At 58.8% G+C, this 23,134-nt stretch overlaps 2 protein-coding genes across 9 annotated transcripts in view; one reads left to right on the forward strand and one right to left on the reverse strand.

Moving 5' to 3' along the window:
• LOC123940393 (coiled-coil domain-containing protein 13) overlaps nt 1-15,259 on the forward strand; it is a 66,243-nt gene extending 50,984 nt beyond the window's left edge. For 3 of the 8 annotated variants that reach the window (XM_046003174.1, XM_046003173.1, XM_046003175.1), the window contains 11 exons: nt 7,692-7,752; nt 8,019-8,137; nt 8,542-8,609; nt 9,112-9,225; nt 9,343-9,537; nt 9,880-10,089; nt 10,429-10,600; nt 11,065-11,209; nt 11,338-11,373; nt 14,169-14,920; nt 15,113-15,259. In XM_046003174.1, coding sequence (XP_045859130.1) covers nt 7,692-7,752; nt 8,019-8,137; nt 8,542-8,609; nt 9,112-9,225; nt 9,343-9,537; nt 9,880-10,089; nt 10,429-10,600; nt 11,065-11,209; nt 11,338-11,373; nt 14,169-14,920; nt 15,113-15,237 — 1,997 coding nt within the window. In that variant the 3' untranslated portion in view covers nt 15,238-15,259. Of the gene's footprint in view, nt 1-195; nt 1,784-7,691; nt 7,753-8,018; nt 8,138-8,541; nt 8,610-9,111; nt 9,226-9,342; nt 9,538-9,879; nt 10,090-10,428; nt 10,601-11,064; nt 11,210-11,337; nt 11,374-14,168; nt 14,921-15,112 lie in introns of those variants that run through there. The other 5 variants (XM_046003178.1, XM_046003179.1, XM_046003176.1 and 2 more) reach the window with 5 other exon arrangements.
• Nucleotides 15,260-15,972: 713 nt separating this feature from the next.
• KLHL40 (kelch like family member 40) lies at nt 15,973-22,303 on the reverse strand. Its single transcript, XM_046003181.1, has 6 exons — nt 21,146-22,303; nt 19,701-19,861; nt 19,190-19,297; nt 18,821-19,006; nt 16,904-17,050; nt 15,973-16,111 (listed from the first exon to the last, which is right to left on the reverse strand). The coding sequence occupies exons 1-6, from the start codon at nt 22,301-22,303 to the stop codon at nt 16,000-16,002; spliced, it is 1,872 nt and encodes a 623-aa protein (XP_045859137.1). The 3' UTR covers nt 15,973-15,999.
• Nucleotides 22,304-23,134: the final 831 nt, after the last annotated feature.

Below are 23,134 nucleotides of genomic sequence, written 5' to 3' on the forward strand. Positions count from 1 at the left end.
GGCCCAGGGCTGTGGGCGGGTACAGAGAGGAATCCCACATGGTAGTCTCCCAGGGTCCAGGGGAGGAGGGGAGAGGTCAGAGAGCTCCAAGAGCAGCTGTGCCACCAGCCCTGTCCCCAGCACCCCTGTACACATGTGTGCCAGCACATGTATGCTAGCGTGGGCCACACTGAGCCCTTTCTTCATGTGGCCCAGGCTGGCCATCCAGGTGGAGGAGAATGAAATGCTGAAGGCTGCCCTGGGCAGTGCCCTGCGTGGAAAGGAGGAGGATTTCCGAATGTACCACGAGACCCTGGGCCAGGTGAAAGGGGTCTTTCTGCAGGCCCTGCGGCAGCAGAAGGCGGACACTACCAGGATGGTGGCCCTGGGTCAGCCTGGCGGGACGGGGCAGCCTTAGGCCCGAAGAGGCCTCCACCTGCTCCCAGAAGACAACCTGGGCCAACCAGCTGAACTCCTTCTCCTGGAAGAGGTTCCCCAAGGGTGGCCAAAGTCAACATGTCAGATCTGGAGGGCAAAGGAGAGGCCCAGGCAGAGCCCCGGAGGCGAACCCCGAAACTGGACAGGCCGGACAATGGCAGGGGAGGAGGCCCAGCAGCCCTCTCAGCGCCAGCGAGAGGTCTGGGATGGCAAGTCAGCTGTGGAAAGACAGAGGCAGCCCCTGAGGCAGGTGCTCATCGCCCTTGGCCCCAGGTCCAGCTGGGAGGCCCTGCAGGCCCACAGGGCTCCATCAGCACGGGACAGTCTGAGGGCTCCAGCTGCGAACGTCCCCCGGCCCCAACCCTCCACCATCCCAGGGCATTACCCCTACCCTCCCCCAGTTCCCCTCCATGGCTCTATCTGCGGCCACCCCACCTTCGAAGACTTGGGGGCATGTGCTCCCCACCACTTTGTCAGCCCACTCTTCAGGGCTCTTCCTCAGCTGCAGGCCCTCGGACTGGTAATAATAATGATTATTTTCGCAATCGCCACAGGTCCCCAGTGAGTGAGAATCTGCCGTGGAAACCCGACCCCATCTAGTCTTCTAGTGACCCAGGGATTCGTCACCCTCTTTTGCTGATGAAGAAACGGAGGCTTTTAGAAAGAAGTTGGGCTAACATTTAACCCTGGGGTGGCCTGACTACAAAAGCAGGGTCCTCCAAGTTGAGCGATTCGCTTACCCCAGCCAGCTGCTCCAGGGGTCCCCTCCATTTGCTCCCACAGGCTGCAGCTAGTGGATGCTGGTGGGGGGCGGGGAGCGCTGGGCAGGAGCTTCAGACAGGGAAGGGAGGTTCTGAGGCAGTGAGCCCAGGCCAAGGCACAGTGTTCCTCTTTCATGGCCACATAGGGGTGAGCCCCTAATGTCCCTCTGTCACAGCGTCGTCCCCCCGACCTACTGCACTCACAGCTCTGGGGAAAGGTGGCCCTAAGGAAAGTCACCCACAGCCGCACAGACCTCTTAGCCACACCCAGGTACACAGAGGTACCCACAAAGCTGCAGGTGCACTAGACCCAGGAGCACACAGCAGCGTGGTGCATACACGCGCCCCCAGACCACGCCGGCTCCGAACTCACAGGCCTGCCACATGGGCATGTGCTCACACCCCAGCACACGAAGACCAGTCACTTGCACACTGTGGCATGTGGGCCATGCAGAGACCTCCCGGAGGGAAGACCTCTGGGGCTCCTGGGAACTCTCTGCTCAGGCCCTTCCTCAGGGGTGGGGCTGTGCAGGTACTGTGTGCTGCAACCCCCCCCCCCCCCAGCCAGGACACCCCTGACCCCATCTGGAGTGGCACAGGTCTAGAGGTCCCCTGGCAAGTTACAGTGAAGGCCTTGAGGATGAAGCCACAATGCTGATGGGGTCCTAAGGGTCCTAGGAAAGGAAGAGTTTTTCTCAGATTCCTTGTGAAAGGAGCTGGCCAGGCAGAGCCAGAGGACTGAGAGGCCCCGTGCGGGAAGGGACGGTGTGTGATGGTGAGAAGTGGCCTAAAGCAGAGTTAGGGCACCAGACTGAATAGACCGTGCCTTTCCCTGCAGGTGCTGGGGCGCCCCTGCAGGGGGATCTGAGTATGGGCAGTGCATGCTCTGGCCCTCAGTGGAGTCCCTGGGGGGGATAAGCAGGCAGAGGACCAGCTGTCCTTCCTCAGGGATGGGCAGAGGCAGGGATCTCCTCAGGGAGGGCCAGGATGGCATCACACACATCCTAACCACTGGAGGGTCGTTTGGCTGCCCTTCCTGGCTCAGGGCTGCATCTGAGAGAGAAAAGGGCATCAAGTCACAGGGTCTGAATAGGTGGGGGTGCCTGGGGCACATCTCTTTCCCCATTCATCAGCTTCATGGCCTTGGGCGGGTTGCTTAACCTCCCTGAGCCTCCATGTCTTCATCTGTAAAATGCGGACAAGAATAGAAGCCTCCTTAAAGGGCTGCTGTTCTATGTGTCAGAGAATAGCTCAGAGACATTCAGCTCATTATTAGGTTGCCTCTTACTTTTGTACAAGGGACACGTATCAATAGATTGATTTCATTCCACAAAGATCAAACAGGATTTACAAGAGAGAGACTGGGAGGTCAGGCATAGTGAATCTTATTGGCTCGCTTAGGGGTCAGCTGGTTAAGTGGCATCTTGCAGAGGGCAATCTGGGCTTCAGCCCTTGCTTAGGCCAACTACAGGCATGAAGACAACTGTCTCAGCTCACAGATTCTATGGCAGCCTTGAAAGCTTTGCTGTGGAGCTGCGTGCCAGGGGTCCCTATCATGTCTGCGGGCACCTGCCATCAGCACCCCAGCTTAGTGAGACCAAGGCTGTTCCGTCCCCCATCAGCATCCCTCCCCAGGAGTCACTGAGTGAAGAAGAGGCAAGTGCTAGAGCAGCGACTTGCACACAGTAAGCGCCCAGTAAGTGTTAGCCCCCAGCACGCCCTCTGTTAGGTCAGCAAGCACCTTGTCGAGCAGCCCCCCAGCCCCAGGCATGGCGGTGTCGGCCACCGTCCACTCAGCTGGCTGGCCATCAGGCAGTGAGTGCCACCAGCACGCCAGCCTCTCCAGGCCTGTGAGGGGCCCAGAGGTCAATCTGACTTGCTGTTTTCAGGGCGCTCCTGGTCAAGTCAGACAGGCATAGGAAGTAGGGCCACGAGGAAGCAGGAGGTTACGGGCTGCAGAGACGGAATGCAGCCCCTCAGAGCCTTTCACCACCTGTGCTGAGGCTTCCAGGCTCATCGCCCAGATCTGGATGGAGCAGGGGCTGTTTGTATTTTCCTGAGGGGCTGGGGCTCGGGGGTGGAAGGGGAAGGCCCAGGAGAGCCAGGGAGCAGAACTTTCTAAGGCAGGGAGGGGTTTGTCAGAGGGACCAAGGAATGGGGCCCTGAGGATCTGGATGCAAGTGGGCCGGGCATGGTGTGGGGCAACCTGGTCTGTCCAGCTTAGTGCCCATGGTCCCTCCCAAGCCGCACCACCTGTCCCTGGGACCCTTCCCTCAGGCGGCTGGGCAGTGGGTGGACAGCAGATGGGCTGGACTTGCCTTTCACAGATGAGAACACTGAGGTCTGTGCCCAGAGCCAAAGGTCGGGGCAGGAGGAGGAGGAGAGGTGCTTGGAGAGCCAAGGGGCAAGGACAAGTAAAGGGGCTGGGCTGGGGAGAGGCCTCACGTGAGGATTCTCCCTGGCTGCACCTCAGGCGGGTGCGGGAGGCCTGGATGCTCAGGTTCCTGCACTGACAGGTGAGACCTGGTGGAGCTGTGGGTGTGGCTTGGCCACCATCCCCACGAAGGCCTCTGGTGCACCACAACGGAGCTGGACAAGGTCACAGCCTGGCTCAGGCTGATTCGAGCTCCAAATACACTCCATTGTCATGGGGCGCCTCCCTGCTTTCAGGAGCTCAAGGCAGGACGGCCTGCAGTGGGGGTCCTCTTCTGAGCCCGCATATGCAGTGGCAGGAACCAGCCTCGTCTCTCCCTCCGTACCGCCAGCGCCAGCGAGCCCACAGTCACCCCCCCCCCATTCTCCACAGGCACTGCCTGCAGTCCCCAAGCCTTGCATATACCCACTACTCTCTATGCATTTTTACTTCGAGCAACAACACACTGAGAAATGAAAAGGGCATTGAGACCTGAGAGAATTGCCCCCCCTCCCCATCCCATCTCTCCCAGAGGCCCTGGTGGCCTTTGAGAAGCTGACCCAGGCCCTGTGCTGGTCTAAGGCCAGTCTGCCTCCTCCCCTTGTTCTGTGGGCTGATCACGCCAGGCACACTTCCTTGCCACTACCCTCATACAGGAGGGAGCTGGCTTTGGACTGTCCAGAGCCAGGTCTAAGAGGCCTCCCGAGCCCTCTATCCAGTCTGCCATCCCCAAATGCCAGACTCCCTGCAGATGCCACTGTGCACAGCTCCTGCTATGTGGGCCCTGCTTCTCTGGGCTTCTAGGGTGCGACCTCTGTGGCTTTCTTTATGAGCAAATTCAGCGAGCCATGCCCTTCAGGGAGTGAGTCGTGGAATCCCCCCAAAAGCCCAATAATGTCAGAGCAGGCCCTTTTACAAATGAAGATCTGAGGCTGAGAAGCAGATCCCACCAGCGAGGCAGATCTGGGACTCAGGCACAGTTCAGCTGGCTGAACCTGGCTCTCAACTGCAGAGCCGAACCCCCCATCTGCTTCTCTGAGCCATTCTCTTTGAGCTTCATGGGGGTACCAACTAGACGGCTGGCCCAGGCTGGCCACAACCCGCACCCAGGGTGGATGAGCAGGTTCTTGCCCCTGCAGGGTTATCAGCCCCAGAAGTTTACAGGGCTGACCTCCTTATGCATCTGTATCCTTTTCTATCAACTGGGGAAAATGGAAACACCTTCCCTAGGGGTTGTGGTGATATTAAAAAGAGTTAGTCCATGTAAAACCTTAGAACCGTGTCCAGCTACTATGATTAACTTACTGCCCTTCTAACAACCATTGACTCTACCTCAGGACTCTGCTCAGCTTCACCCCCATGCCCACCGCTGTCCAGAAAGCCCTCCCTCACCCCTGCATTCTGGCTGAGGTGTCCATCCCTGATGCTGGCCAACTCGAGTGCCTGTGATCCCAGCTGCCGCCCTCACCCAGCCCCTATACTGTGCGGTAATCTTGGTGTGCACTTCTCGGGGCTGGGCTCCGAGCAGGCTGGGTGGGGGAGGGTCGCAGGGCACAGCACCTTCTTTCCCCATCCTCTGCTGAGCCCATGGCTGGAGTCCAGGGATCAGCAGGAGTTCCAGGACCTGTCCTGTGACTTGTTACAGTCACACAGCTCCTTCAAACCCCTAGACCCCAGGTCCAGCTCACCGCACATGCCTGAATTGGCCCCCACAGAGAAGGCACAAGTACACCCAGCTCCCCTAGACTCTGGGGTCCTCCTCCTAAAGGGAGACTGTCAGGTGTTCCTGTCCTCTTGGCAGGTTCTTTAGGATACTCTTACCCATTGGGAAGGCGGGACTGAGGCCTTGGGTGCCCCTTGCATGCATGAGGGCCATGTCCTACTGCCCCCAGAGGGCTCCTGGTTGGTTAGGGACATTCAAGAGATGCCAGTCACTCCAAGAACATATTTAAGCCTTGTCAGGTGACCCTGCTAGCACCTCGCCACCTGGGCAACTGCCTGTGGGAGAGGGCTGGGGTATGGGACCCCTTCCACCAAGTCTCATGCCAGTTCCAACCCTACTAGTCAAGCCAGTCCTCCCCCAGGCACTAATACCTGGGCAGCAAGGATTCTTGATATAGTGAAATGAACCAGGACAGGGGGCTAGATGGGTCTGCCCTGGGACAGCCCTTGGGAGTTCCCATGTAAAGATGTGGGCTAGAGTATGGAGCTGAGCATGCAGTGTGCATGTGTGTGCATGCAATGGGGGCAGGGCTCACAAGAGGCCAGTGGGGGTTTCCCAGAAGACTTCCTGGAAGAGGGGAGTTCTGGTCAGCAGGGAGAGGGAGGCCCAGGCTCTACAGACCAAGAGAGACAGGCTGAAGTGAGGCCCAGGTGTCCCTGTTAGAGCCTATGCCACTGGCTACCCCTTCCCCCACCCCTGCCCCCCCACGATCCTCCCTGCGGCTCCCTGTGGCCAGCAGCTCTGCAGCGCTCGGCTCTGCTCCACTCTGCTTAGCTCCGCTCCGCTCCAGGAAGGCCACCTCCTCCCTGCCCTCCTCCACCCTCCTCCTGCTGTCACCACTCACCGCTCATAGCCTTGAAGGGGTGGGAACCCCAGGCCTGGACACACCCCACTGTGGCCCCAGAGCCTAGCTGGTCGGACGGACGCACGGTTGGACGCAGGACCCCGGAGCCCCGAGGTGGGCAGTGTGCCAGGGTCCCTCACAGCTTCCTCAAGGTCAGTGCCAACTGGGAATTCAGCCACTCTGGGGTCCTTGAGACCCGTGGAGCCCACCTTAAGCCCCTCATCCCAGACTTCAGGTCCCAAAGCAGTCTTCACCTCAGGTGTACCTGAGGCAGGCAGGATCGGGGGCAGGGGGCACCACTGTATCCAATGGGCCCAGGTCCGAGGGTCTATCGGAAGAGGTCACAGGCTAGGGGCCAGCCTTGGTGCTGCTCATGGAGGCCTCACTGGGGACACCCCGCACCGGCCATGGGGAGCTAAAATTGGAAAGTGGCAAGTGGGAGGCAGCTGACAAAGCTATTTCTCGGGCTCTTCACCGTGCTCCGGTTTCAAGCTCCTGCTCCATTAACCCAATCCTCCAGGCCCCCCTCCCCCAACCTGGCTGATGACGAGATACCTCAGAACCTCATGCCAGCACTGCAGAAGTCAGTCTGGAGAGCCCCCTGGTATGGGCAGGGGCAGAAATGCCCTTCTCTTATCTGAGATTCCAAAGGGCTCACTGGGAACACACAATGCTGTCCCAGGCTCACTGTGTGACCTTGACAGGTCCCTGCCCCTCTCTGGTCCATGACCCCTCTGTATATGAAGTGGGGAGAATGCTGACTCTGGGGGGCTGGGAGAGCTGGTTCCAATGCTGGGAAGGGAGATTTGGGGGAGGAGGATCCGGTGTGGGAGACAGGGCCATGCCAGCCACCTCTTGGCCCAGACCAGCCCAGCCCAAGAAAGTGCCTAGACACGTTCTTCCCTTTAATTTGGCCCTGGATCTGTTACCCAAGGCACCCTTAGGAAAGCCCCAGGCCAGGCTGGAGCACAGGAGGGGCATACGAGGGGGTGGCCCATTCTGGAGATGAACTAGGCCCTGGAAGAAGGGAGTGGCTAGGCTCACCCTGAGCCTGATACTGGTCAGCACCTTGGACAGAGGCCAACGCCCTCCTGGGGGCCCTGTCTGGCCCTGTCTGGCCCCACACCCACTACCCCAGGGCGCCTCTTCAAATAGCACTGCCTCTAGCCAGCATCCAGGGCCTGAAGACACAAGCGCGGAGAGTGGGCTGGTATAGCCACGGACGCAGGGCAGGGACCAGGGAAGTGGCAGGCTGGGCCTCAGGGGCTGGTTGGGGCAATGGGAATCAGTGAGAGGCTGGAGGCTGAATGAGAGGTAAGGAAGCTCAATACTGGGGACAGGACCTGGGAGGTCAGGAGATCTCAGGGAAGTGAAGGCAGCTCTGGAGGGGTGTGGGAATCTGAGAAGAGGGCATGGGCGGTGGAGGGGGGCGTGGGGGGCATTGTCAGGAACTGAAGGAGGTTTACTGAGGGGGTTGGGGGCCCTGAGGGCCAGAAACATGATTGAGGTGACATAGAGTCTCCCCACATGAAGGTCACCTGAGGCCTTGGCAGGAGCCGTTCAAGCAAATGGTGGGGACCAGTCCGCCTGAAAGGTATGAAGGGGTCAATGAAGGTAGGCAGGCAGGCTGAGAGTGAAGACTACACTTTCAAAAGCCTTCACATGGGCGGGCAGGAGCTAGAGCAGCAGCTAGGAACGGGCACTAGATTTTATGGTGTCTGGGACAAGTGGGGGACAGGAGAAGTAGGATAATAGCTTGAGATCCCTTATGGGATCCCCACCACCTCCATGGGGGACCATCAGGTAGGGCGAGGCAGGGCTAGGGGGCAGCAGTACCCTCACCCAATCTGTCTCCCCCAGCGCCACCCAGGATATGGGCATCAAGACAGCGTTGCCTGCGGCGGAGCTGGGCTTATACTCCCTGGTGCTGAGTGGAGCTCTGGCCTATGCTGGTCGGGGCCTCCTTGAAGCGTCACAAGGTAACAGCCGGGCTCTGGAGCAGGGGGTGGGACCCTTCTTCCCCTGCGGGCTTCAGGGTTCCACTCAGCAAGGCCATAAACTTCAAGGCTCCAGATCCAGGATATTCCCTAAGCCCAGGGGTTTGGGCTGAGTTAGGTGAAGTCACAGGGAGAGAAGATGCAGAGGCCCTGACAGAGATCTGCACACAGAGCCACAGAGAGAGAAAGAGATACTCCAACCCTTGGGGGCATAGTCAGAGACCTGGCCCGAGACACACGATGAGACCCAGAGAGAAGCAAAAGCAGAGAGAGACCTAGACCCATTCCCTTCTCCCCAGGGTCATGGTCAGCCCAGCTGTAAGGGTAGGCATGGGTGTGGGTGTGAAGTCCCCCCAGCCCCCACTGAGGCCACACTCTGTTTTCAGATGGGGCCCACCGGAAGGCCTTCCGGGAGTCTGTGCGACCTGGCTGGGAGTACATTGGCCGGAAGATGGTAGGTCCCCCACACCCCTGGGTTCCTGACAGAGGTCCCTGATCCCTGGCATGTCTCTCCCATCCCAGACCCTTTCTGACTCTCCCCCATTCCAGATGTTCCTCTGGCTTGAGCCTCAGAGTCTTCTGTTTTTCCACCGGTACACCCTGTGTCCTCCTGGGGCCACGTCAAGCCTGCCCCCAGGCACTGCTCATTTAGGAAATAGAGACATGCTTCAGCAGGGTCCCCCAGCACCGTCTTTCCCAGGAACAGAGCCATGAATTGTGAAATGTTAGGCAATATGCCGAACAGAGGGGCAGGGCAGCTCACACACCCCACGCTTCATTTCTCTCTACCTACCTGGCTGGTACTTCCCCCAGAGGGGAAGGCAGGGGCCTCCAGCTATGGCTGTCCTCTAATGCATAAGAATATGGGGGCTGGGGAGGTGCTGGGGCTCTGCTCAGCCAAAGTGCCAGCCCATCCTGCCCCCCTACCCCTCCTTAACTACCCGGGCCTGCCCCAGGACGTGGCTGACTTCGAGTGGGTGATGTGGTTCACCTCCTTCCGCAACATCATCGTCTTCGCCCTCTCAGGACACGTGCTATTTGCTAAACTCTGCACCATGGTTGCCCCCCAGGTGAGCTGAACCTGAGCCACCCCAGCCTCCCCTATCAACTCCCCCTGAGCTACAAGGGTTGGGGGTCCCACCTCCATTTGTTTGGATAGATAAACCATCCCTTCCCCCTGCCCGCAGCTCCGTTCCTGGATGTACGCCGTGTACGGGGCCCTGGCTGTGCTGGGCACAATGGGCCCTTGGTACCTGCTGCTACTGCTTGGCCACTGTGTCAGCCTCTACTTGGCCTCACTCTTGGGCCAGCCCTGGCTCTGTCTTGGCCTCAGCCTGGCCAGCCTTGCCTCCTTCAAGCTGGATCCCCTAATCTCCTGGCAGGTGTGCAGTGGGGAGGGGCAAGGGTGGAGGGTGCAGGACTAGGACCCCAAACTTCTCACCCCATCCAAAGCCCTCATTTCCCGAGGCTCCCCAAGCATTTCCTTCACTTCCCACCTGTCTCCAAGTCTCTGACTGGGGCACATGCCTGCCCACAGAGTGGTTCCCTCCACCACAGCGGGGACATGTCCTGCTTGTTCCCTGTGTTATCCAAACAGTTAACATGAATGAGCCCTCGGTGGCTAGTGTTGATCGGCTCTGCATGAGAGGAGGGGGTAGGACGAGGCTGGGCCCCTCCGAGACAGGGGCAGCTGGTGAGCCGGCGGCCTGTTCTCTCCCATCCAGAGCGGGCTGGTAACAGGCACTTTTGATCTTCAAGAGGTGCTGTTTCACGGGGGCAGTGGTTTCACGGTACTGCGTTGTGCCAGCTTCGCGCTGGAGAGCTGTGCCCACCCTGACCGCCGCTACTCCCTGGCTGACCTGCTCAAGTACAACTTCTACCTGCCTTTCTTCTTCTTCGGGCCCATCATGACCTTTGATCGCTTCCACGCCCAGGTGAGTGGACACCCTGTGGGCTTCCAGAGCAGGGCTGGGTCTCCCTCTCCAGACAGGGGCTCCCATGTCAGCTAGGGCTCCCAGGACCCGTTGCGACCTCACCCTCAGTCATGACTCCAGGATGAAGCTGTAATACCCAGCCTCCTCAGACCCCAGCTTGGGGCCGCATTCCCTGCTCAGACAGGGGTCACTGGCCGGAGAAGTGACTCCAGGCTCAGGGAGGGCCGCCAGGATGAAGCCACCTCTCCCCTCACCCGCGGATCCCCAGTTGGTGACCCCCCATTCAGACCCTCCTCCGGCAGGCCTTGCCTCCCCACTCAGACACTTCGCATCTCGCAGATGAGCCAGGTGGAGCCGGTGAGGCGAGAGGGGGAGCTGTGGCGCATCCGGGCCCAGGCCGGCCTCAGCGTCGTGGCCATCATGGCCGTGGACATCTTCTTCCACTTCTTCTACATCCTCACCATCCCCAGTGACCTCAAGTTTGCCAGTCGCCTGCCGGACAGCGCCCTCGGTGGGTGCTCGTCTGGGCCAGAACACGGGGCTGGGAAAGACAGAAAGACAGACCCTCTGCGCCCCAGGGTGTCACTGCTGGGGGAGCTGACACCTGAGAGGGCACAGCACCGATCCAAGGGGCGGGGGGAGCCGGGATTTACTCTCTGAAATGCTTGGGACTTGGAGTTAGCTCTGCTCTGTGAGGCCAGAGCGATAGCTGCAGAGCCCGCCTCGCAAGGGCCTCGGATTGATTTCCACTGCCGCAGTGTGGTCTCCCTGGGGAGGGCCGGACCAGCTCCTCCCCCAGGAAATGGGGGGTGTGGCCTCCGTGGGGGCGGGCCGGCTGCCAGGGCCTCCTCTTCGACCTGCGGAGAGAGGCTTTAGGGGAGGGCCCGGTTTCCGCCTTCCCACCACAATCTGGGGGATCCTGGGAGCGGAGACCCACATGACGCCCCCCAGGCAGTGACGAAACCCTGTCCCCAGCTGGCTTGGCCTACTCAAACCTGGTGTACGACTGGGTGAAGGCTGCCGTCCTCTTCGGCGTGGTCAACACCGTGGCGCGCCTTGACCACTTGGACCCGCCTCAGGCTCCCAAGTGCATCACAGCGCTCTATGCCTTCGCTGAAACGTGAGTGTGAGATCCGCAGGAAACACCGCAGGGATCCTCACCCTCCTGTAGCCTCTTTCTCCCATTCTGCACCCCCCGCCCCAGCTCTACTCCTGGCTGATTCACACCCATCTGCTCTCCTCCCACAGGCACTTTGACCGTGGCATCAACGACTGGCTTTGCAAGTGAGTTGGGGTGGGGTGGGGTGGGGTAGGGTGAGGCAATGGTCACAGTCATCCCATGAGGTGTGTGACTCGGGCAGTGCAGAGGTGGGTCCACGTTTTAAAAGATGACCCATTCCCTGAGCCAGAGGAAGCAAGGAGGGGTTCGTGGCAGTGGGCAAGGTGAAAGAGGTTTGGACATGAATGGGGGTGCTGGAGGTGAGAGAAATGGTTGGAGTCAAGACGCACAGCAGGGACCCTGGACAGGACTTGGCCATGGATTGCGGGGATCAAGAAGGAGAGGGAAATGACTCCTAGATTCCTTTCTGCCTGGGAAGATGGAGGGGTGGCATCAGAGAGGGGTTTTGTGTGAGAAATGGTTGGAATCTGGGAGATATCCTCATGGAGGTTCAGGGAGGTGGCTGGGTCTGAGGGTCTGGGGTTCAGAGACGTCTGGAGGACTGATGTAGCTCTGAGCTTTATGAGTGTGGGAGGGTGGTCTTTAGTCCTTGGGAGTGCCTAAGTCCCAAGGAGAGAGAGTAAAGAAGAAGAGAGAAGGCGCAGCTGGATTGGAGCTGGAAGGACTCCCACTGGGGGAGAGGGGAGAGTGGCAGAAGGGATGAAAGTTGTGGTCAGAGGAGCTGAACAGTCAGGACTACATGACAGTCCGGAAACCAGGAAGACCATACAGGCACGGTGGGGGCAGCTGGGTCAGATGCTGCTGGGGGAGCTAGCTACTGAGCAGGAGACAGAGGAGTTGCTGAAGGGAGACGTGGAGCATCTTAAGACAGCAAATAGTGGAACATGCCTGGTTGCTAAGAGAAAGTCTAAGTTTGGGAGGCAGGATAGAGAGGTGATTGACAGAGTGAGGTCTCCAAGGAAGGAGGAGGTAATGGGAACCAGTGCTAGGCAGAGGCGTGGCTTCAGGACAGGGAGGAAGAAGAGAAGCCAGCATGGGTGCAGGGTCGGGGGTTAGTGGCAAGAAGTAAGGGTCCACCTGAAGCCTTCAGTTTTCTCCATGAAATAGGAGGCAAGGTCAGCAGCTGAGAGATGCAGGGTTGGGTATGGAGGGAGGCAGCATCTTCGTGGCCCCTTCCTTCTTGCCTAGTTCCCCCCACCACACCTACTCATCATTGGGGGAGAGATAAAGGTGGATTAGCCACTGCAGAGCATGGCGGAAGAAGCTGACTAGAGAAACCTTAGCACTGAGAGCCTGTGTGGGGTTGGAGGTGGTGGATTTATGGACTCTAGCACGTGAAGGTATGAGATATTCCTCATCAGGGCTTAGCTTCTTGGGTGCAAGTGAGGAGAATGTGGGTGATTGGGCTCTCCCAGTTGGGTGAGAAGAAGTGAAGGATAAGGGGTTTTAGGTTATTTATAAAGATGACTCATTGGATTTCAGCCAGTTAAAGAGGGTGGTAAAGATAAGATCTCAAGGTGAGGAAGAGAGGCAGGAGTCAGTGAGATCCCACTTCTCCAGAAGAACTGGAGCTGGGGGCCACATAGGAGGGGGTGGATGGAGAATGGTAACTAGGAAAGAATGAAATTTCAAGTGGTGACAAAGTTGGAATATGGTGTGGAGAAGAAACTATTGAAAATGAACAGGTCAAGGCATGGAGAAGTCAGTTACTCAATGGGTCTTCTACTGAATTTATTTAACAAATATTTATTGAGTACCTACTATGTGCCAGGCACTGTTCTAGGCACTGGGGATACGGCAGTGAACATGGCAAAGACTCTGAACTCATGGAGCTTACACTCTAGTGGGGAGAAACAGCCCATAAACAGGTAAACAAACATATAAATAAGATAATTTTAGAGAGTGGTAAGCATTATGAAAAAAAAATAAAACAAGTGTGATGGGATAGAAGCTGGCCACAGGATAGAAGCTTCTATAGTTGTGATCTGGGGAAGCCTCCGTGGGATGATATTTGAATAGAGACTTGAGTGATAAGGAAATCTGGGGAAGAGAATTTCAGGGAGAAGGAGCAAGTGCATAGTCTTGAGGCCAGAACCAGCTGTGTGTATCTGAGCGAAAGGAAGGTAAGAATGGGGGCTAACTGGTGGGTGTGAGGTCAGGGAAGGAGGCAGTAACAAGACATCATGGGATCTTCTAGCCTTAGTAGGGAGGTGGTTTATTCTAATCGTAATGGGGAGCCTTGGGGGCACATTTGATTGTGGAAGTCCTGTGATCTGACTCTGGCTGCCATGTGGAGAATGGATGGTAGGGGGCCAAAGGCAGAGGCAGGGTAATGACTTAAGAGACTCTTGCAATAATCTATGAGTGGAGATGACCTGCTGGACAAGTAGTGGTAGTGGGGGTGGCAAGCAGCAGTCAGGACTGCATAGAGCCCACAGAACTTGCTGGCTTGGATGTGGGGAGGGGAACTGATAGTCCAAGATGGTGCCAAGGCTTGAGTAGAGGGAAGTGTCATTATCTGAGATGAGGATGCAGCAGGTTTGGACAGGGATGGGGGACTCAGTCATTCAAATGAGATGTCTAGTGACCGTTGGATACGTGAGTCAAGAAAGTGGGCTAAAGACATAGATCTGGGGCTCATCAGCCTAGAGACAGTGTTCAAAGCCTTGTGTCAGATGAGATCACATGGGGAATGGATGAGAAGACACCAAAGTTCAAAGCTGAGCCTTCCACATTCTGGACTTGGGTAGAGGAGGACCAGGCATCTGAGATCAGGAACATGGGACATTCCCCAGGATGACAGTGTTGAGGAGGGCTGCCCTGTGGTCCATCTTTTGCCTTTCTCCTACCTGCCCTCTCCCACGCCCCCCGCTGGTCCTTTCTCCTGCCTTTCTTGCAGGTATGTGTATGACCACATTGGTGGGGAGCACTCCGAGGTGATCCCAGAGCTGGGGGCCACTGTGGCCACATTTGCCATCACTACTCTGTGGCTTGGACCTTGTGATATCGTTTACCTATGGTCATTCCTGAACTGTTTTGGCCTCAACTTTGAGCTCTGGGCGCAGAAGCTGGCAGAGTGGGGACCTCTAGCACAAATTGAGGTGAGTGGGAAAGGTTGGGGGCAGGGATTGGCTGGGTCACTGGAGGGGGTGGCATTGCTGCTCTCTGGGATCTTCCAGCCACATGTGGAGTTCCTGAAGAGTTCCCAGTCCAGAACTTTCTCACCACGACTTCCTGGCTATCAGGGCAATGGCTCCCCCTGTGGGTATCTAGCACCCCCTTCTGTGGAGTGTGGACACCTGGGCCAGGCTGTGTCAGGCAGGCCCTCCCCTGTCTGGTGGTCAGTATTCCCATCTTTAACAATGAGGGAGGGCTGCCCTGGGGACTCTCAGGGACCCGAGACCCTCTCCAGGACCTGCGGTAGCCATGAGGGCAGGGCCTCTGACCCACCGTGTCCTCTCTCCCTCGGCCCTCTGGCCCCACCACCAATGCCTTCCTGGATTGGGCAGGCTTCTCTGTCGGAGCAGATGTCTCGCAGGATCCGAGCTCTCTTTGGGGCCGTGAACTTCTGGGCCATCATCATGTATAACCTTGTAAGCCTGAACAGCCTTGAGTTCACAGAGCTGGTCGCCAGGCGCCTGCTACTCACAGGTGAGGGACGGGGGTGTGGACACAGAAAGTGCCAGGCATTCACCTTGAGGACTGTGACCTCCTGAAATGCCCCCACTGTAGCCCAACACCCCGGGCTCAGCAGGGAGGGCCAGTCAAGTGGGGAGAGGCATGAGAAGCCTCCCTGAGGCTGGGGTCCTGCTCCCAGGCGTCGATGGCCTCTTCCGCACACAGGCTTCCCCCAGACTACTCTGGCTGTCCTGTTCGTCACCTACTGTGGTGTCCAGCTGGTGAAGGAACGAGAGCGAACCCTGGCACTAGAAGAGGAGCAGATGCTGGACAAAGAGAAGCCGGAGTAGCTGCGGGGAGTAAGAGGGGAGAGGAATGGGCTCTGCTCAGCTACTCCCTGGTCCGGCCCAGGCCAGGCCGGAGGGGGCCCGACCACTAGAATAAAAGACTTTTCTACCACAGTTCGGCTATTCCCTGTCCCTTCCACCAGCAATCTCCTGGCTTCTTGTCCATGCTGTATGAGGAGGTGGGGGCTCTGAGCCCCAGGGAGGTGGGTCAGGCTCTAGGGGCACCAGAATGTGGAGGCGATACCCCCATGGAATGCGGAAGCCGCTGCCCTGGGCAACCCAGGCGCTCAACACCGAGGCCTGACATCTTCAACCACCTGGTCACTGACTCCTGGAGGACCTGATTCTAGATCCTGAGCTACTTGCTCAGAAGGCACTTTATTCCTCTCAGGCTGCCGAGTGTGCTGGAGACGGAGGCTCCCCAGCTGACAGGCAAGGAGATGGGGTCCTGTGGGTACTTCCCCCTTGGCACACAGGTGGGCTGGGAAGGGCCCAGAATGCAGCTTGGGACACCCCCCTTGTTTCTCTGGTTCATGGAAAAGAAGACTGGGGAAATGGGGACCGGAGAGCCTTAAAGTTCCTGGGCCCTGCCGGCAAGGCTAGGACTGGGCAGCGATTTCTCCCCCTGCTGAAGAGCACCCGCGGTGGCAGGATGGGATCCAGGTGGACTCTGGCCCCTCCCCGCCTCCTCTTGGGAGCCCCCAAAATCCAGGCCCGTGTGGCCGCAGAGTGGGAGGGGTGCTCAGCTCAGGCCTCCGGGGGCGGTCACATCTTGGTCAGGCGCAGCACGTTGAGCCGCACAGGAAGGAAGGTGGCGCCGGCTGCATAGGCTAGCTCCCGCAGGACACCCTCCCACTTCTTCTCGTCCTCATTATATCTGGGGGTGAGAGGGAGGAGTGGGGTCAGGGACACAGAGCTGGGTCAGCTGAGTGCAGAGTGGCCCCCGGGGGGGGGGGGGTGGCTGAGGATGTCCCTGAAGCCCCAGGCCCATCTCCAGAAAGGTCTGGTTCTGGAGAATTCTCATGCCCTAGGAAAGGGCCCCCCACCACAAGGCCCACCCCCCAAAGAGCAGCCACCCCACATTCCAGGAAGGGTCACCTCTCAAGGAATGCCACACTCCTCCAGGAAGGCCTGCATCTCCAGAGCACCTCCTCTGGAGAATTCTGTACTCGGCACTCCACACGTCCCCCCAGACCCCCTGCCCCCACGTAGCAGTGGGAATAAGGGAAGGTTCAGCAGGTGCCCCAGCCACCGAAACCTCTTCCCTCCACCCCCAGAAAGGATCAGCTTGGAAAGTGATGGTTCTGAGCAGTTGGGTTCCAGCTTCTTCTCAATCCTGGCCCCAGCTTTCCCCTCCAGCAAGAGTACTCAGGACGGAGTGGGGAGGAAAGGCCTGGCTGCCTCTTCAGGGTCCCCTCTACTCCCTGGGGCCTGTTTCCATGGGTCTGGGCCCAAGCTGCGGCATGCTTGAGGCTTCATGGTCGGGCGTGGTCCCCTGTGAGCCCACCAGGACCTTGCCAGTCAAACGGACCGGGCTGAGCCAGGCATGGCTGCTGTCCCTTCCCCAGGGGACTCCCTGGAAGAGGATCACCCTAGCCCCAGATGACCTTGCCAGGCACCGCTGGGGGGCATCAGCCTTGCTCGGGGACTTCCCTGGGCCCAGACTCACCTCCAGATGTCATTGAGCTCTGTGGGGACCAACTCTCCAGACTCAGTCTCCAGCGTGGCAAAGCCACCAATGGCATACAGGGTGCCCGCCAGGCTGACCAGGCTGAGCGAGCTGCGTTCCTGTGGGAAGGCCTCGAAAGGTGTCCACCTGGTGGGGAGAAGGGGGCATGAAGAGGTGCGTCACCCAGAGGCCTCAGCAGCCCCAGCACCCACAGCTCTAGCAAACCCCTTGGAAACCCTAATCCCAGGCTCCCAGCACAGCCTCCTGTGTCCTGACCCTGCCAGCACCGCCTTCTGGTCTTCCCCATTCTCCTGCTCCTCCCATTTCCCTTCATGGTTCCCTGGTCATAGCATCCAGTCTACCCTGTGCCATCCACCATGGATCCCCCAGTGGCCCTCCTTTGCTCCTGAACTAATTCTTCCAGGGGAGCTGCCCTCCCCTGATACCCGTGCCCCACCCTTCTTCCCCTCTTCACTGCCCAGTTATTCTCAGGGTCTCTTCACTTCCCTCCTCTGACCCTGAAATTGGGCCTTCATCCCTATGCTCCAAAACAGCTCTCCCGTCCCCAGCCACCACAGAACATAAAATCCAGGCACAACACACGTCTCTGTTGACGTGACGTTCTCACCTCCCACCTGCCCGGCCTCTCATGTCCTCAGATTCCTTCCTGGATAATGCATCCGCCCCCACAATCCCTTGGGGCTTGGGCCTCAGCTTCTCCCTCTTATACTCTCTCTCCTGAGGGATTTCATCCCCTCCCTTTACTGTTGTACCCAGATCTCTCCAGCTCAGCATTCTCTCCGCCCTGATGGGCTCCTCCTAGGCACTCCCAGGCCCCTCGAATCCACATGTCCTAACTGGACCCTCACATTTCTGATCTAACCCCAGTGGTTCTCCATTAAATGATCTCACACCCTCTCTCAAAAGTATCCACATCTCCCTCTTTCCCCCAACATCCAAGCAGTCTCTAAATTCTATTTTTTTCAATCTCCTAAACTCTTGCTACTCTAAGTGTGACCCATGGACCAGCAGCATCAGCAGCACCTGGGCTGGGTTGCAGGGGGTAGGGGGGAAGGGGGCAGGGGTTGTTAGAAATAAACACTCAGGCCCTTCCCCAGGCCCGAGAATAAGAATCTGCATTTTAACATGACCCCTGGGAGATTCGTGTGCATGTCACAGTGGGAGAAGTGCTGGCCTATGTCTTTCTCCTGTGCATCCTCTCTGCCTCATCTCCGTTGTGCCCTATCTGCAGGCTACCACCCCCTCCCACTCTATGGCTGTACCCCTGCCTCCTGGGAAATCTCTAATCTGTTCTCCACATCAGCTGTCACCTAAGGAACACAGATGTGAGCCTAAAACCCATCACAGGCATTTCACCGCTCTCAGGATTAAGTCCCTCAGTCCTGCTTGCCCCCTCTCCAGCCCCAGTACCCCCATCCCCACATCCCCATCCCCCAACCAACCTTTCCTCCAACAGGCCTGCCTTTTTCCTCCTAACTGCCTTGGCACCAACTTTCCTTGGCCTGGGGCATCCTTCTCCCACCATCCCTTTTGCTGGCGAAGTCCAGGTGGACTGCTGGTTCAGTTTTCCCCTGACCTCCCAGCACCAGACCCCTGCCCAGTATGACTCTCTGAACGAGGAACCAGGCATCTCCCCCCACCCCCCGCACTCCTGGTAACTGTCTCCTGCAGACCAGGCTGGCCCTAACCCTGGCCCCAAATTGTGGGGGAAGCCCCCCCTCATGGCTGATCAGGAGAGAGAGGCTACTTCTGTGCTGATGTCCAGGGGCAGCGACCATGGTTCCTGCCAGGGCCATCAGAGAGCAAGCCAACAGGTCCAAAGTCACACAGCCAGGCAGTCACAGTGGGGCCCTTGGTCCCTGGCTGCCTAGGGAAAGGGGCAGGAAACAGCCATACTTGTTGTCTGTAATGCTGTACACTTCAGCTGAATTGGTCAGCCCCGTGTCTGTGACCCCAGCGGCTACAAAAATGCGGCCATCGTGGACGGTGGCCCCGAAGAGGGAGCGGGCAGTCTGCATGGGCGCCAGCTCCTTCCACTCGAACTTCTTGGGGTCGTAGACACACATCTTCCTCAGGCACTTCCTGGGGGGTGGAGGACAGTAAGTGAGAGGGAGGAAGCCTGAGCACAGCGCCGCTCCCCCGGTTCAGCCGCTCCGGACGCCTTGCCCAGGCAGCCCGCACAAATCCCCGACAGCCTGGGGAGACTGTGCTCCCGCTCTGACCTACAACCCTGCTCCTGCCCTCGCTCCAGTCCCCGAGTCTCACCTGTCACTTCCTTTGCCGCCAATGACGTAGACCAGGTCCATATGGGAGAGCACCGCGTGGCCGTACACGGCGTAAGGCAGCGGATCCGATTCGCCCCATTTGAACGACCTGGAGGAGACCGGAGTCGGACAAGCGCCCAGTTCAGGAGTGCGCTGGTTCCCTGCCTCTGCCTTCACCCACACACCCAACACATATCCGGGGTACACCGATGTATTACCGGCACCTCTCAGGTCCCGGCTCCCACTCAACGGCCCACCGCTCTGCCCCTACCCAAATCCGCCTCCGCCCGCAGCCCGGGATTCTGGCCCTGGCCCAGGCCCTGGCCCGGGCCGCAGCCGTGCCCCTTAACCCCTCCCCCGGGCCCCTCAACCCCGCCCCCGGGCCCCTCAACCCCGCCCCCGGGCCCCGCCCCAGGGCCCCTCAACCCCGCCCCCAGCCCCCGCTCTCAACGGCGGGCTCTGGCTTTGGCTCCAGCCGCGCCCCTCTAACCCCGCCCCGGGCCCCCGCTCACAGACGGTCGTAGCACATGACCGAGTCTAGGCTGCGCTCGCCGTCCTTGAGCTCTCGGCCGCCGACCACGTAGATGGAATTGAGAGCCTCTCCCAGGCCGAAGAGGCAGCGTGGCGAGGGCAGCGGCGGCATCCCCAGCCACTCCGAGTCCAGGTGGTCAAACTGCGGGTCAGGCGTCCAGTCAGCCACCGGCCCCACACCCCCCACTCTCCCAGCCCAGCCCAGCACAGCCCAGCCCCGCCACCCTGGGTCACAGACGAGGCCAGGTCTCCAGGTAAGGCCAGCGCAGCCCGGAGGCCATCCCTGGATACAGTACCCTAACCTCTCACCAGGATGAGAACCACGGAGGGCCCCCGGAGGTGGGCGCCCAGAGACCACATCACATCACAGCACCACAATGGGTGTCCCTTCCGCAGTACAACTCGGGAACTGAGGCCTGCCTGCCCTCCGTTTTCCACCCAACCCCACTGTACAGAAAACCTCCAAGTACAGCTCTACCACCCATCCCCAAAAGTCTGACGCCCTGTTACACCTCCCCAGTCTTACAACCATATCTGTGCCTCAGCTTTCTGAGGGAGCAATGTGTCGATGGACACTTTATAATCATCTATAACCTTCAAACAACCTTATCAAGCAGGAAGAATAATATCCCCAGTTACAAACGGAGGCCCAGAGAAAATAAACCATGCCCACAAAATACCTTGGCTGGTAACTGCTGGAGTTGCCCCCTTCCCTCCCTGCCCCCCCCCCCCACATTTAACCCTGATGCCTAGTTGCCCCTCAACCTTCTCCACACCTGGTCAGGCCTCACCAAGCACACCACTCACTAGGCTCATTCCAATCTGTGTCCCTTGCTCACCATTCCTCAGGCAGAAACACCCTAACTTCCCTTCATGTGTACAAATTCCACCCAAATGGCAAGACCCAAACCTACATGGCCAGTCACCAGGAAACCATGTCTGCCCTCTGAGATCCCGCAGTACCCTACGACTTGGACTGGTCACCCGACTCTACTGGTCCTTTCTGGGCCTCAGCTTTCTCATCTGTACAGTGAGAAGACTAGGCAGGATGGTCCCTGTGTTTAGGACACTCTTATTCTATACTCCAGTCCTGGCCTCATGCCAAGGTCCCTTCCACTGACTTGTTCCTCCTTCCCACTTTGCCTGATCCCAATCCCTGTGCAGAGAGACGGCCTCCAACATACTAGACCTCCCTGGGGCTCACATGCCCCTGAAACTGAGACATCAGTGATATACTAATTGTCAGTTGCCTATAACTGTCTTCAACCTTCAGGTAAGTGGCTGTCAGTCAACCTCTCTGGTCTACATCTCATCTTAGACCCAGTGGCACCCCCAACAAGTAGACACAAGCCTCTCATGGGCCCCAAAGCTGATCCCCCATTCCCAGAACCAGCACTGGCTGCCCCTCCCAGGGCTGGGCAGGCACCTGCAAGAAGTAAGCACTCATGGGGTCCTCTTTGTTGTCCTCGTTGTAGAAGAGGCCCCCAGCCACAAAGACCTGGTTCTCCTTGGTCACGAGGCTGACATGGTTCTTAGGGATCTGGGTGGAGAGGGAGGCACAGTAACACTCGTTGGCTGCCGGATCATAGGCCACGGCCCCCTCCTCACTGATCATGAAGATGAGGTCCTGCAGGAACATGCCAAAGCGCAGAGTGTCATTGAGGATCCCGGGTAGGATGCGTTCCTCCTCCTCCTCGTCCTCCGCCTTGGCTTCGCCCGCGCTCTTGTCCGCGGCCTTGGCCCCAGCTGCCTCCTTCCCCTTGTCCTTCTTCTTCTTGCGCAGCACGGTGAGGCGGCCCTCGTGCGCGTCCTTCACCATCTGCACCTTGCGCAGCAGCTCGGGCTGGGCACGCACGAGAGGGTGTTTCTCCACGCGGCTCTCCAGAAAGGCCCGCGGCAGCAGGCGGCAGCGCACGCTCTCGAAGACGGTGGGCAGCGCCCGCTGGCGCTCCTCCTGCGCCTTGGCGTCGCCGCTGCCCGCCCACCGCATCACCGCCTCGAACACGGCCTCCTCCTTCTCCACATTGAGGCCGTCACTGGAGATGATGGCGATGAGCTCGTCGGCCGAGAGCCCGAGGAAGTCGGCGTCGCGCGCCACCAGCGAGAAGCGCGCGCAGATGAAGTCGCGGGCGGCCACGGCCAGGCGCGCGCAGTCGAGCAGGAGGCCGAGGCGGAAGACGGCCAGGCAGTTGGCGAGACACAGGCGCTTCTGTAGGAAGGACACGCAGATGGTGAAGATGGACGGGATCTGGAAGCGGTGCGCCGCGGCGAACAAGTCCTGCACGCTCGCCTCGTCCAGCGCGATCTCCGACGTGTACAGGTAGTGCAGCACCTGCGCCACCACGTCCGGGGACACCTCCTCCAGGCGCACCTCGCCCGCGTGCTCGGGCTCGGCCAGGAAGCGCGCGCGGAAGTAGGGGCTGCAGGCGGCCAGCACCAGGCGGTGGCATGGGAACTCGCGCTCACCCACCCGCACCACGCAGTCGAGGAACTTGCCGTGGTCCAGCATGTCCTTGAGCCCGTCCTGCAGGAGCGTCTGCTGGTACAGGCGCTGCTCCTCCGCCTGCTCCAAGCCCAGTGTCATGGTGGGTGGCTTGGGGGTGCCGCTGTCTGGCCGGGGCCTCCTCTTTCTATTCCCCTGCTTTCCTTCTGGGTCACTCTCCGTCTACGCAGTTGTCTTTGCGGGGCTATATATAGAGGTGGACAGGGCCCTGTAAGGCGAGCTGCCTGGCTTCCTGCACATGACACGGAGGGGACAGCTGGGCAGAGGACCCCTCCCAGAGCGGCCTTGACTCAGCCCCGGGGGCTTATGGGACAGGGGTGGGGAATTTGGGCCTATGAGGGCCTCGCTGCCTCATTTCTAAATGGAGCACAGCAAGGCCTTGACTACATTCCTTGGTCAGGCAATGCCGCTGAGGGGAGGGGTTGACCCAAGCTCTGCCCCTCAGTCCAGGGAGGGAGAAGCATCGGTGTCCCTCCCCCAGGATCTCCTTTCTTTCATGCCTTCTAGGCCTTTCTGTCTGGGTGCTTCTGTGCTCCTCCCTGGAATATATCTTATCCCACCCATCCCTGGGTATAGTGTGCTTGGGTTTCCTGTTCAATGAACTTGGAAAGGCATTCACTCATTGGAGACCTTGTTGCCGTACCTTTAAAATGGGAAGACCTTACCCCTTCCTACTCCAAATCTGAGACCCTCCTTAGACTGTGCAAGAAAGCAAGAAGGTGCCTTAGGATAAACTTGGTCACTACTTTTCTGAGGGTCTGCACAGGTCACATGGCTCTGTTGAGCCTCAGTTTCCCTTTCTACACAATGGAGAGTTTCATGAATTAGATTCTAAGGGCCTCAGTTCTGCTGAGGTTCAGTGTTCCTGGGAATACACTGTCATAGGGTTTTAACATTGCAAGGTGTCAGACG

This window comes from Meles meles, chromosome 4 (assembly GCF_922984935.1).
Source record: "Meles meles chromosome 4, mMelMel3.1 paternal haplotype, whole genome shotgun sequence".
NCBI lineage: Eukaryota > Metazoa > Chordata > Mammalia > Carnivora > Mustelidae > Meles > Meles meles.